The sequence below is a fragment of the Oreochromis aureus genome, linkage group 23, assembly GCF_013358895.1.
Source record: "Oreochromis aureus strain Israel breed Guangdong linkage group 23, ZZ_aureus, whole genome shotgun sequence".
In the NCBI taxonomy this organism is placed as follows: Eukaryota; Metazoa; Chordata; class Actinopteri; order Cichliformes; family Cichlidae; genus Oreochromis; species Oreochromis aureus.
In genome coordinates this window covers 10,843,337-10,857,790 of record NC_052963.1, presented here as the reverse complement: position 1 = coordinate 10,857,790, position 14,454 = coordinate 10,843,337, and the positions used below count along the sequence as shown (strand labels likewise).

The 14,454-nt window shown below is 41.1% G+C and overlaps 1 protein-coding gene across 1 annotated transcript in view; it reads right to left on the bottom strand.

Moving 5' to 3' along the window:
- Positions 1-4,006: 4,006 nt before the first annotated feature.
- The window catches only part of LOC116328881 (interleukin-1 receptor accessory protein-like 1), a 317,602-nt gene continuing 307,154 nt past the window's right edge, over positions 4,007-14,454 (bottom strand). The window contains exons 10-12 of the mRNA XM_039606438.1: positions 13,164-13,334; positions 10,380-10,424; positions 4,007-5,456 (exon numbers count right to left, since the gene is read on the bottom strand). Coding sequence (XP_039462372.1) covers positions 4,729-5,456; positions 10,380-10,424; positions 13,164-13,334 — 944 coding nt within the window. The 3' untranslated portion in view covers positions 4,007-4,728. The remainder of the gene's footprint in view (positions 5,457-10,379; positions 10,425-13,163; positions 13,335-14,454) is intronic.

Genomic DNA, 14,454 nt, shown 5'->3' with positions numbered 1-14,454 from the left:
ATCCAAAGACGAGCTTTGAATGTCCTTCAAGAAACCTGGAGAACTATTCCTGAAGACTCCTTAAAGACATGACATGTGTGACTGTGCTGGAGAATAAATGTCATCATACCAAATATTGACTTTCAGGCTCATTAAATCGGCACAGTTATTTTTATACACTGTTTCCATATATATTTTCAGATATTTCAATAAATTGCTGTTTTCCTAACAAGATATCAAAAAATGTAAATTGCATCAAAGAGCTGGTTGGTTAATATCCTGTCTGAATGAGCCTGACATTTCCACCTCCTTCACATAATGCTCTGAGAAGTAAATGCTCCACTTGTGCTATAACAGCTTTAGAGTGCTCCAGAGGTGCTAGCTTCCTACTCCGACAGAAGCTGGAGATATTCCTAATAAATAACAGCTCAACTTCACTATAACAAGTCTTTCTATTTCATTTGGCTTACAACTGCTCAACCCGAACCAGCTTCTTTTCATTCAGGACGAGTACGCCGGGGCTGAGTAACGCTGTCTGGCAGAATCTTCGTGATTCTCCCCCCGCCCCATGTGCTTTTGGGTTTTTCTCCTTCTCTCCTCCGCTGTTGCTTTGATCACAGCAAACAAGTAAATGGCTACACTACGGGCACAACGCTCTGAGGCAGAGGAGAGTGGGAGAAGAAGAAGACAAAAAATAAAGTGTCTGCCTGCCTCGAAGCATGCCGAAAGACAAAGCATCCGATTTTCTTAGAGACATTAAATGTGACAGTTTTACTGAGCAAACTTGCTTGTAGTTTCCAGTGGACTAATTCCCACTGAAAAAAAAGATCCACTTACATAAATGAAGCTGCACCTTTGAATCGTTCCTACAAACAGCCCGACACAGTGACATATATTATTCTCGCTGCAAAAACCGCAGTTTGAGTCGGAACAAAAACCCTGAGACGTGTTCAAAAGGTGCTTGATAAATGTGTCGTGTACGTGAGCAACAAATCCATTCCTGCTCTGCGTGTCTGCTGCCAAAAGTGCATTAAGGTCAAACAACAATCAGGCCATGGAGGGGGGGTTAAAGTGTTCCTCAATGCATTGACTTGATTTAGTCTTATTCTAAAATGGGGCCGGTTCTGATTCAGTCTCTGAGTGGAATAAGGAGACTTATTGATTGTTGTTTCAAGGTTTAACGGGAGACGAGAGAGTTATGGCGGTCGGGGCCGTTATCGGCTCTCTGCCAAGAAAAGGGATCCGGGCGCCGTCAGCAATCTATGCCGGCGCTCCATAAACAAAGTGAGCTGGGTGGCATTTTTCTCTTTCCTTCTTCTTTTAGCAAACAAAAACCACTCTGCACACACAGCATACACAACAACTGAGAAGTAACATTACCATAAATGTGGTTTTATTAATAATAACAGTATCTCTTTTAATGAACATTGCAGATACATAATAGAAAATAAATCAGAAAACAGGAAAGACGTCGTCTCACGAGTCGTGAAAGTGCCTGGAATAATTCTGTGCTATATATTGTCGTTGTTATTCATCACCGTTTGTCACCGTGTCACTCGTCAAAACCACGCCAGCCACCAGAAAAGCTCCCAATTCGTCGTTGTGAAACAATAGTGCGTATCACCCCCCACCCGCTAAGAAAAAGTTAGCATTCCCACGGCTTCCCAAAAGCTGGAGCGCCGAGCACCGGACTCCAGTCGAAATCTCTCTTGGATTGGACGCGTAGCATTTCAACTTTGAGAGGCGCTGTGAATAATGACCACCGGTTTTCATGAATATGGCTAGATTGTCTTCATCTTAATCGTGTTATTGTCTTGATTATATTTACACAATGCCACATCAAAGAGCACAATACACTCTAATCCGTGTTACTTTTGGCAGGAGGGACGGGTGAAGTGGATAAAAGCAGGCCTGGCTCTCAATGATTTGTAGGGTGACTGAAAAAAAGACTCAAAATGCAGAATTCTCAGCTTACAGAAAAAATCCAGGTATCATCTGAAATATAGTTTTTTTTTTAAACAGATGGGGGAGGGGGGCAGAACACAAATGTCATTTATTGTTTAAAAATTCATAACATTGCATATTTTATGGCACTAAGTTAAACATCTATGAGATGCTGCAGGTATTTTAGTATGAGGTTAGTTTTTGTGTGTGTGTGTTCTTTTTTTAAAGAGATCAAATATTATGGCACAGCTGCAGGAGGAGTAAGTACACAGGCTGCCTTCATGGGTCTGAGTCATAGGCTGTATATAAAAGATGGACGTAGCCTTTGCGTCTCAAACGTAAGTGCCAGTGCAGAAAAGCATTCCTGCTAATGGCCAGGTGGAGACGACGACTCTGGCTGTGAAAAGAACTCAGAAAAAATGACCGTACCTGTCGCATGAGCTGCACTCTCAGGAAACCTTTTCCTGATGATTTCATGGTCTCGATCGCTGGTTTCAAGATGATTAAATGGAATGTGGATGAAAAAGCATGGTATGCTGTAGTGGTATTCAGTTTAATTCAAGTTTATTTATATAGTGCCAAATTACAACAACAGTCACCTCAAGGCGCTTTTTACTGTGAGGTGCAGACCCAAATTTGGGAGAAACCCCCCAGAAAATCGATAGCTTCCTGTGGCCTCTTGTGAGCAAGCACTAGGTGACGGTGGGAAGGAAAAACTCCCTTTTAACAGGAAGAAACCTCTGGCAGTGTGAGCGTTCACTTTCCTCGGTTTCAGATCCATCTCTGGCTTGACTTGCAAAGGTTCGCAACATCAAAATACCAACATTGCAAATCTTACGATGACACCGTGCAATGTTACACCGACTACGTGCATCTTTATGATCTGAGTGGATATGCGAGAACAGATCTGAACTGGATGACGCTGTACCAGTTTCGTGACTGAGAGTGGTAGGCTTTAGCTTGCTTTGGTCTAATGTAGCATCTCTACTGTAGTTATATATAAACTGGGATTGAATTAGCATTTTTTAGAATAAATTCTTGTCACTGTTAAGCATTAATTACATCGTATTTGGAAGGGATTGATTCTAAAAGGCTATTGGTTTTCAGGTGGTTATTGGTCATTAGCTCAAAAAATATAATCCTCTAAATGTTACTTTCATACTAAGAACTACACATCTCATAACTTTACCAAGTTAGCACGTTTCTGCACGGTATCTTCCGACTCATTTTGAAATGAAAGGCTTACCGCCGCTGCCCTTCGAGTGAGATGTGCAAGGCCTGTTTTTATTTATCAGCGAGCGCACCTCAACAGGTAACTCACTTCTACTGACATGGTGGATAGCAAACAAATAACAGAGCTGTCATCTGAGAGCAAATGAATAACTGAGATTAGCCCTGGACAGCCTTGTTTGGTCCTACAGAGGAAAGCGGGTGGACTTAATGCTTCAGGTGACCGTGGATGTCATGGCTTGCCTCCTCCGTCCGCGCTGACATCATCGATAGCTACCTCCACTGTGAAGCGCTGAGATGACGGTGAGATCGACAGATCTAACGTAACAAGTCTGCCGAGCTGCTGTGAGCGGTGCGTTTGAAATGCCGAAACTCCCCTCTCCCCCCTTTTTAACGACGAAAACACAAACGTCTTGTTTTTTTTAATATAAGGGTAAGACATTTAGTGAACGACCTATTGATTTTCGTGAGCTATGCAGTTCCACGTAAACGATATTCTTATTTTTTTTCTTTTACTAGATATTTCCCCAATTCCTTCTATCAGAAACTTTATAACTTCTCTAAGCAAATATCCCTCAGTTACAAAAATAGACTTTTCTTTTTTCATAAAATAATACACATAATTACTTCTCAGTGATATAATCTTTTTGTTAAGGTAAATAGCAAGGCTGTTTAAAAAGTAAATATTGTGAGAGAAACAGAGATGTGAAGCCTAGCACCATATTCCTCAACCCCACCCCCCTCCCCACAACCACCCCCCCACCCACCTGCACAGGTACGACTCCTCCGAAAGCATTCGATGAATTAGGGGAAGCCCACTATTCCCCCACCCCCCCTCCCCATGTGTTTTCTGGACTCCAAGTTTTGCATATTCTGGTTGAGGCCAGATTCTCAACCCTGAAACTCAAATCCAAATCTTACTTGTCTCCCGAAGGCTGTGACTTGTATTCCCAACCCCATTAAAAATAAAAAGAATTAACCGCCCCCAAAAATCTTTAGAAACTACACCAGCAAAACAAATGAAAAAAATAAAGGTAACAACGGTTTAACCGACACGTCTCACAGGCCTTCACTGCTTCACTTTTTGTACAAACTGAAAGAAAAGAATAAAAAAAATAAAATAATAAAATGAGTCCCAAAGAAAGAAGAAACAAGTCCCAAAACACTGTTGCTACAAAGAATTAGAAAAACGTATGTACAGGACCCTGTATTCCTCGACTCTCGGGGTAAATTATCATAGGTGTTGGCTTGTGTTACGTGAGTGTTTATACAGGCATACAAAAAAAGTTCTCCTTGCTTCTTCTTCTTCTTTTTTTGTTGATGTTCAGTTTCAATAAAAGCTCGTATTGGACAAAAAACAAACAAACAAACAAAAAAGAAAACATTGCCACCACCTTCTCCAGCAGTTTGAAGCCCCTCCCCTCCCTCTGTTGTTTCCTGGTGCAAAATTCAACAGCAGCAAGTAGCTTAGTGCCATTTAGGTTCACCTGGCTCCTTTCAGGGTCTGAGTGCCAGTGGTTAGTCCTCCCTGTGACAGACATCATAAAGATCCACAGTCTACCCCGCCCGGCTCTGTCACCATATAACGCTAGATATACTGGTCTCTCTGGGAAGGAGCGGCAGCATGGCGTTGTTGCCGTGGGCCTCCTCCAGGCTCTGCTGCCGGGGTGACTTGGACTGCGGCCGCTGTCCGTTGATGAGCGTCATGGGGATGTTGCAGTAGGTGTGCTGGTTGCCTAGCGAGGACAGCGGCGGGAGTGTGCCGCCTTGTGGCAGGTCGTAGTCGTAGCTACGGTAATAGTGTTTCTGCCTCATCTGGGTGTGGCAAGAGTTGTGAAAGGTCGAGCGCAAGTCCGGGTGCGCCGTCGCCATGGCGGTGGAGGTGGCCGCCGCCATGGAGATGGCCGAGACGGTCTGGAGCTCCCCGAAGGGGCCCTGCTCGCTGACGTCCAGCACCTGCTCGTGGGAGATGCTCAGGGGCTCCATGCGCTTGAAGGGCATTTCATATAGCAGCTGCTTCCAGAACTTGGAGTTGAGCTTGTTGCTGGACGGTCCGCGCCACTTGATGACCGTGAGCATCTTGATGGTGTGTTTGAGGGCCTCCACTTCCTGGTAGTTCATGATGCCGCGCAGCTCGGCACACTCAATCAGGATTACTTTGATCTCGCCGGTCACCAGCATGTTGCGCAGCCGCGTCTCCAGCTCAAAGATGCTCCACCCCCTCCGCACCACATAGCTGGGGGTCATGACGATGATGAGCCGCTTGCTCTGGTCCACGCAGCGTGCTACGTCCTCGATGTAGGCTGGATTCACAGACAGAGAGACAGAAAAGTATATCTTTTGATGAATCAGTACGATCATATATAGAGAGACTGTATATAAAAGATGAATGTAACCTCCTGGTCTAAAAACTGAAGCCTGTGCACAAGTTGTCTGCAAACTCATCGGCTAGTCTAGAGCTTTTGGTTTTTGGTGCTTACAGTGTAGCAGATAATGGTTCATTCTTCTACTTTATGCAACAGTCATAATTTATAAATGCAAGTAAATATAAATGATTTAAAGACCTGAGTTATTTTCAAATTCTAGCCTTTAATTTCTAGATTCCATCGCAACAAAAGTGGTATCTCTTCTATTTTCCACACAGACCTCAAATCTTTGCTAAAACATGACTGGTCAATAGAACACGGCCTGCATGTGGACTACAACTGGAAATGAGAATACTTCTGACACTAAAAATCTCATTCCTTGCCTACAGATTACATATATTCATACACTGTTCAGTTTAAAGAACATTTTAAAATCAAATTAGATCTCAACCTACAGAGGGCAGAATTCAAAGACAGCTTGAAAATGAAAGTGAAAAAATGATCCCAAAGTCTATTACATTTTGTTGAAATTTCACTGCAGCAACACAAAATTGTACTCAGTAGTTTGTATGACCTCCATGTGCTTGAATGCATGGCTGACAACAATGGGGCATGCACCCTAATGAGACCAAACATAGTGTCCTGGGATCTCCTCTCAGATCTGGACCAGGGCATCACTGAACTCCTGGACAGTCTGAGGTACAAACTAGTAGCGTGGGATGGACCAAAACATAATGTCCCAGAGGTTTTGGCTACTGGATGTGAGCATGGAGACCAGTCAATGGAATCAATTCCTTCATACTCCAGGAACTGCCTTATTCCTCTTGCCACATGTGTCCGGGCATTGTCATGCACTGGGAAGAACCCAGGGCCCACTGTAAACAGTAAATGAACTGGTTCTTATTTAGCGCTTTTCTATTCTGAGTACCTAAACCTGCTCTACCACCTGAGCTACAGCCACTGTACCAGTGTAGGGTCTGACGCAGTACTGACCCACTACCAAAACAGTCTATCTGGATGATGTTACAGGCAGCATAACATTCTCAAAGGCTTCTGTAGACCCTTTCACGTCTCTCACATGTTCTCATGGTGAACCTGCTGACATCCATGAAAAGCACAAATTGCCAATGATGGACCTGCCAATTCTGGTATTCAATGGCAAATACCAGTCAGGTATGATGGTGGGCAGTGAGCACACGGCCCACTAGAAGTTGTCAGGCTCTCAGGCTGCCCTCATGAAGTCTGTTTCTGATTGTTTGGTCAGACACATTCACACCAGTGGCTCTGGCAGTGCTCCTCCTGTTCTCTCTTGAACAAAGGAGACGATACCAATCCTGTTGATGGGTTAATGGCCTTCTACGGCCCTGTTCAGCTCTCCTAGAGTAACTGTCCATCTCCCGGAATCTCTTCCAGGAGAAACTGTGCTGGGAGACAAAGCAAACTCTCTGGAAGTGACGTGTATTCATGCCCCATCCTGGAGGAGCTGGACTACCTGTATAACCTCTGTGGGGTCCAGGTATTGCCTCATACTACCACCAGTGACACTGACCCTAGCCAAATGCAAAGCTAGTGAAAAAAGCAGTCAGAGAAAGTTAGGAGGGGAAAAAATGTCAGTGACCTCCACCTGTAAAACTTCCTGTTTTTGGGGTTATCTCATTGTTGCTCCTCTAGCGCACTTGCTGTTTATTTCATTAACACCAAAGCAAAGAAACAACTAGGAACAACTATGTTCGCCTCTGTCAGTGCGCCCCAGGGCAGCTGTGGCTACAATGTAGCTTGCCATCACCAGTGTGTGAATGTGTGTGTGAATGGGTGGATGACTGAATGTAGTGTAAAGCGCTTTAGGGTCCTTAGGGACTAAGTAAAGCGCTATACAAATACAGGCCATTCACCATTTTTAACTGACTCGACGCTATACTTTGATTAAAAAATGTTCCTTTAATTTTTTTGAACAGTGTATTTATGTGGATATATTGTTTAACGAGATCAATGCAAAAATGTATTAAACTTGCATTAATTCAAACGGCCTGCAGGGGGCAGAAGCCTGATTGTTTCAAAGTCGACAAAATATAATAATAAAATAAACATATTTTTATGGTCTCAGGCACTGCTCTTATTTAATTGATTTGATTTGATTAAAATAACAACACAGCGACACCCAAAACGGTAAACTGGAGCTTTTAAAGCAAGCCTTTGCTATCCAGCAGTGGCTGCATTCATCTTTTACACACAGTCCAAATATTAAATCCATTTCTATTTTTAATTGTGCTCATTTATTTAATCGAAACAAACTGTAATTGTACATGAAACTACAGAGAGCTAATATGTGATGAAAATATGCTGAAACACATTACACAGGCTATTTGAAGAACTCTCTTGGCCTCATAGCGACTTCTTACCCAACAGCTCCCTTTTTATCAAAATTTCAAACAAACAAGTCCAATTACCAGACGAAAAAGTGTGACGTTTGGGGGGGAAAAAAAACAAAAAAGATCGAAAGCTGAGGACGTGAAACAAACATTACACATCTGACAGATTCTAAAATGTATCGCCGCTAAATTATTCCACCATCTGGTGTCAGGATACTGAGGCATAAAATGAAGATAAAATAGATTTGTGATTATAGATCCTCACTTAAATAAACAGCTATAGTCTATGCCGCATTTAATAAGGAGATGTACTTGTAGTAACAAGAGGCTTTAGATTTAGAGCTAAGCGAGACACCGCTGTCAGCTTTAACTCATATCTATCATATACAGTAAATACAGTATTGTGTTTAATCAGCTGTTTGTGTTGTGATGAATGGGTAGAAGTGTTTCCACAGACCTGTCCTGTGTGTGTGTGTGTGTGAGTGTGTGTGTGCAGCTAATGCTTCCTTTTAGCCTTTCTTGGCCGAGACAAAGACAGAGTGTCTCCTCACTGGAAGGTAGACGGGATTAACTGGGCTTTACCTCCCAATCAAAGCCCATGACCCTCGTGTGTGTGTGTGTGTGTGTGGGAGAAGAGAAATTGTGAGAGTATCTCGGCATGTCTGCTGGTCTTTAAGCAAACAAATGCCACATTTCCCCTCTCTCCATATCCGTGAGAATGAGCTGCTTCTTTCAAGTCGCTCTGCCCGAGGCTTCGCGATGAGAGCGATCTGATTAGAGTAAACTTAGATTTGAAGTCACTCTTTTCATCGACACGACAAGTTGGTCTCTTTACTGTTTGGTAATTGGTCCTCATGGGCTAATTTGCCACAATGTGTCCCTGAAGCTTAAAGTCCTCACTTTGGGTTTGTTCAGTTTAGGTTAAACTAATTTTTCCCTCTTATCTTATCATGACTAAAACAAACATGAAGGGATAAATAAATGGATACAGTATCATTAGCTAATGAGTAGAAGATTCATTTTAATGTTTTGAATTGATTAAAGTGAAAGTAAATCTGCCCTCTCGAGGGTTGCGGCGTGGTAAAACTTTATAGCTTTATAGATTAAATCCCCCCTTTCAGAGATTTTACAAGCTTTACAATCAAACTGTTGCATGAGCAATAATTGATTCACATCTGCATAAAACCTAAATTACACAGGGCAGGAAATCACAGTGGCTCTGCTCTCGATTGTTTGTCTCTGAAAGAAAACAATAATAATGTTTAAAAAAAGTCCAAAGTGCAAATAGCCCAGATCAATAAGATTAGCTATGTGGGAAATAAATGTCTTCCTACTTTTGTATGTTTGTTTTGCAGCTGACCTCCCTCCCCCTGCCCCAAACCAAAATACATAATTTTTGTAGAAAATTACACCTCAATTTCACTTCTTTTTACTGCAGTCGGATATTTTGAGCTTGAATACAGTTTTTGAAAACATTTTGTGACTGACAACCTCAGTTCTGCCCATCTAATTTAAAAAAGAACACAATAAAGAAACATGCACAGGAAATGAGCTATGTTTATTCTTATGCCTTGGTAACGCTTTATACTAATGGACACAGTTACTTACACTTAGGACGAGTCTGGTAGCTAATACGTTTATGAGCTGTTCCAGAATAAGTACTGATCCAGAACTTAATAATGAATCAATAAGTAAGTGGGAATAATAAGGATAAAAACGGTACCGTTACCAATATTTGATGACTTAAAAATTTGAAACGGTGCTATCGGAAGATTTTTTTTTCTCTCAGAGACACATATAACATAAACAATTTATTTATTTTCTCATTCAAACCCAACTTGGCTCTGATTAGTTGGTTGCTGTGTTTGTGGTGTTACAAACACACATTAGTTACAGGAAATTTACAGGTGGACAAACTATGCAATGTCAGCACTCCTGAGAAGGATGAAGGGTGTTTCTAACATCTTCTTTCCTTTCATAATTTTTGCCAGTCGCTATAAATACAGATACTGATAGACTGAAAAATAGCCAATATCAACCAATAATATCGGCCTGTTAATAAATTGGTCAGCTCTAACACTAACTAGCACTAACATGTAGTATTTCTCAGCTCAATACCTATTATCTATAGTGAAATTCTGAATCATAGTGATTATAAAAACTTTGAAAAATACTAATTAATGATTAACAGGATGTCAGGCTTCTGATTCCTCATGTTTATGTCCTTTATTGTAAAGTGTTACCAAAGACCGTATAAGCTGCACTCAGTGGCTACTACATAACTTTTAAATGCTCTCAAAGATCAAAGATTTATCTAAAAACAAAATAAAGACAGTTTAAAAAAAATGATTTTCTTTTTCAGTCAGAACAATCATGTCAAAACCTTTTAATACAAAGTGCAGCCACAATCACTTTCTACATTACTGATCTGATCAGAAAGTCTGTGTCGGAGAGTGTCGGCACGAGCGTTAAAGATCTGGGGAAGAAGTACCTCTAAGTAGTCTTGTGTCATCCTGGAAATGATCATTGGTGAAACCTAAACATAGATATTTACATTCAAAGGTCGATTAAAAGATTCGCAGAACATTCGTTTGCATTAAAAACAATTGTGTGAATGCGGGGACATGGCTCTGGCATAAACTGTGTTTCTCCACTGATGCGCTGGTGGCGATTGTGAAACGATAAGCGCGCTGATCAGTTTATTCCAGTTTAATATGGGACACGTAGCATAAAAAAGCAAAGGATTTGGACATAGTTCAGCCAAGACTTGTTATTTCTGGTATATGTTAAAAAAAATACTCAGTGTGCACTAGACCAGTATGTCAGAAACGTATAACAGTGGTATAATATGTTCACCCAGCATACTGTGGCATTACATATTACAATCAGCAGCTCAGGAGAAAGATTGTTGACACATGCTGACGTCCCAAATGGCCAAACTGTGTTTATCTATAGCTGTGGATTACACTTTATTATATCAGCCGTTGAGATGCTAATACATTCCCAATGGGAGCTAAATGTTTATACATAGACATAATAAACCAGCAAGCTGTGCCACCGAGCTGCAACTGTACTTCAGATTTCTCTCCATCCTTGCATTTTTATGCCATTTTTCCCATATTACAACAGTCCCCCTGTATGGAGCATGTAATCACAGCAAGGGATTTGGTTTACAACCTTTGCACAATTCCACTGAAGAGGAGCATAATTAGTAATGGTGCTATGTGCAGGAAAGACAGGCAGTTGCAAGTATTCAAACGGATGCTAATAACATCATGATACAGAGCTCATCTTTGCGATGAGTTAATCAAAGATAAGCATAGGGCACGGTGAGAGGCTCCATTAGAAATATACTGTGGTAAAACATGCATTAATATCCATGCATAAAGAGATTTTTGATTGTACGGCTGACATCGTTACATAGCAGCATGCAGAGGCACACTTTGTATTGAGCTGGATTAGAAACATGGACCGTAATAACAGGGTTGGCTCCTCCTGATAATTATGTTGCATATGTGATATAGGTTATTATGCCTCCCACAGGCTTAAAAATGGTGCAGATCATGCACTTTAAATGCTAAAGCAGATACATAATTAACCAGTATGTACAGCACTTTTCTAGCATTTTAACGTTTCATGTAGCCTACTTGAAGTTATAATTTATATACTGTACCTTAATCTACTTATTAAATCAAGAATATACATAAAGTAGAAATATGAAGTGGAATAAAATTGAAGTAAAGTACATGTACTTTCATATATCCTGTTGACAACCGGTTGGATACTCACATTAAAAGTGGCTAAAGTTTCAAGTAATTATGCCAAAGTGTGTAAAAACAATTTATGCGAGCCAAAAACTCGGGCTTCAGACAACGTTAAACACGTGATTTCAAAGGTTTGGTCCTGCTTTGTTCCGTCGTAACAGACAGGTCTGTATAACGAGGCGGGGCTTACAAGCACTGACTGCGGAAGCCAGTCGAGGGGCAGCCTATCAGAAGAGACAGCTTGTTTTGGATTGAAATGTGGAATAAAGGTTAAGTTTATGATAAATAACTAAAAATTGAGATAAATAAGCATTTATTTTTCTGTTTAAATAATCAACACCTGTACAACCAGTTTATCACTGATCAGTTTTTTTATTGGATTCATTAAAATGTTATGAAAATGTTTAACAGGGGTGGAAACCTCAGGCTAGCGAAGCTAAACTGCAGTCATTTTTCAGAGGCACTTCTAACATTGCTGGAAAACTTTTAAAGGTTCATGGAATTGTGCTTAAAAATCCTCCTGTTCATCGAACCCTCGTTCTAAGGTGCCTTTCCAAGATCACCCCCCAAATAATTCTATCACATCGCATCGTATCAATTATTGTACATCATTTCATACTGTATCATATACGCAACCCAAAAATACTGCACACAGGATTAATGGATATAATAAAATGCCTGGTTTATTTTTATAAATAGTGCAAATGGTCCCTGCCTGTAGATACAGTTTTTAATACTGGAACACAATTTTCTGACTATGAGCGAAATATTTTGAAGATAACTAAATTCATTAAAAAAATAGTATTATTTCAGTATTCTTGTTATATAATTTTAATCCAGCTGGTTTTTAAAGTGGGTTTGGTTGAGTTTCCCTTTGTAGGATATCCCTTTGGAGTGGAAGCAGTTAAATAGTCGACCATTTATCCCTTATTTTTCATATGTTACAATCTTGATTCACTATTTTATCCATCTATTCCATTAGCAATCCATTTCATATTCCCATTTTTGGTCCCCTTTTATTGACTGGATGTAGTGCTTAGATGTTACACAAGGAAGTGGTTGCTTTTAGGAGTATAATACTTAAAAAGGTTGTTCAGAACTGAATTGGTACTAACATAATTAGTTTCTTGCTTACATGAGGTTGGGCTAGCTATGTCCCACGATTTAATACTTAGCCATATATTCTCTCTTATAAATGTTGCCTTTAAGGGAAACTAAAGACTAAAACTGAAATTAAATGAATAAATAACACTAAACAAACTCTAAGCTATAACCCTTTTAGCATACTCATCAACTTTTGCTCAGCCTTTGGTTATCAAAGCTAACTTTATAACGATCATATGAAGCAATGACGGCCTCGCTAGTCTTTGTTATGCCACAACACAAACGCATAACAGAAAATAACAACAAACAAGGCATCACCACTGCAGTGACAACAGCAACACGAGCAACACCAAGCGACAAAAAAACATTCGACACAACGTGACATCGCCGTGAGAGAGAGAGCTTACTTCCTGTGGGGATCAAGTCCCTGTCTGGAATGAAGAGTTTATACCCATAATGCTTCTCCAGCACGTCGGGGAGGATCTCCAGGGCAAAGCGCTCCTCCTCTCGGGTCTCCTGGCTCCACTGGTCCGGGTCCACTTTGGTGTAGGACAAGTAGGCGTCGTAGTCCTTGTTATCTGCAGGTAGAGCAGGGGGTTTGGGGGGGCAGACACTGACATGGGTGAAACGTGCCGGCTCATGTTATACCTGGCTAATCAGTGATGCATTCGTTGCCTTCATATCCTTTAAACCAGAACCTTTCATTTAGTTTAATAAAACCTGCAATCAAGCAGAAGCAGAGACAGAGCCTCGGTCTCAGCACAATGAATACTTGCAATAAAACGCTCCCAAAACCACTTTGCTTCAATTAAATGTGTATACGTTTTATGATTTCAACATAATGTTTCCTACTGTGGTCAGCAAAATTATGCGCTGTTATACCCCCAGATGCTCAAAATCTATTTTCACACCGGTATGCAGGGGAGCTATTCATTCACTGAGAGACTTCACTGAGACAGGACGCCTCCATTACACTGACCTCTGGGCACCTCTGCCCATCTGAGTGCTTTTCATTACAGCTCCGTCCCCACTGACGAATAATGTTGCCTTGATAGCTACTTTGCCCACTGCAGGCAAAACAAATTAGACTCCAGCCTGAGCTAAATGCCCGACGCGGCCTGCTAGGCCGGCACATGGCACGGATCCATCACCTACATGAAAGCTCTGATTGATGACGGATTTGAAAGGACTGAGAAGAGGAAAGACTTCACGTTTAATCTTCTTAAACAGGAGCAGTACTGTACGGTGAGTCAGGAGAATGAAGGACATGTCAGCCACTCTTTTACTCTGAACCTGATCAGTCATTTCAAAAGAGGTCAACAGGTTTTTAACCATTAAGTATGAAAACATAATAGCTTTTTATGTACTTCGCAGTTAGCAAAAACACATGACCCGGTTTGAGCTGGTGAACTTAATCCCAGCCGAAATACACTGACATTTGCAACTTTGTGGCAATGGTTGGACAATAATTTTTTTTGCTTCCACTCCCACTGTGCTACACGTGGAAATGAATGGCTGCTTGGTGCGGAAGAACTTCAGTGATCCGAGCCACGCTCTGTCTCCTTCCCAACATTTTATAATAGATTTATATCTATAATATTAGAAATTTTCACAGTTCAAATGTAGAAATTAAATGCTTTTCTGGAGGTCGGAGTAAAGTCATTCTCATTTTATCCATGTCGAGGAAGCGACAACCTT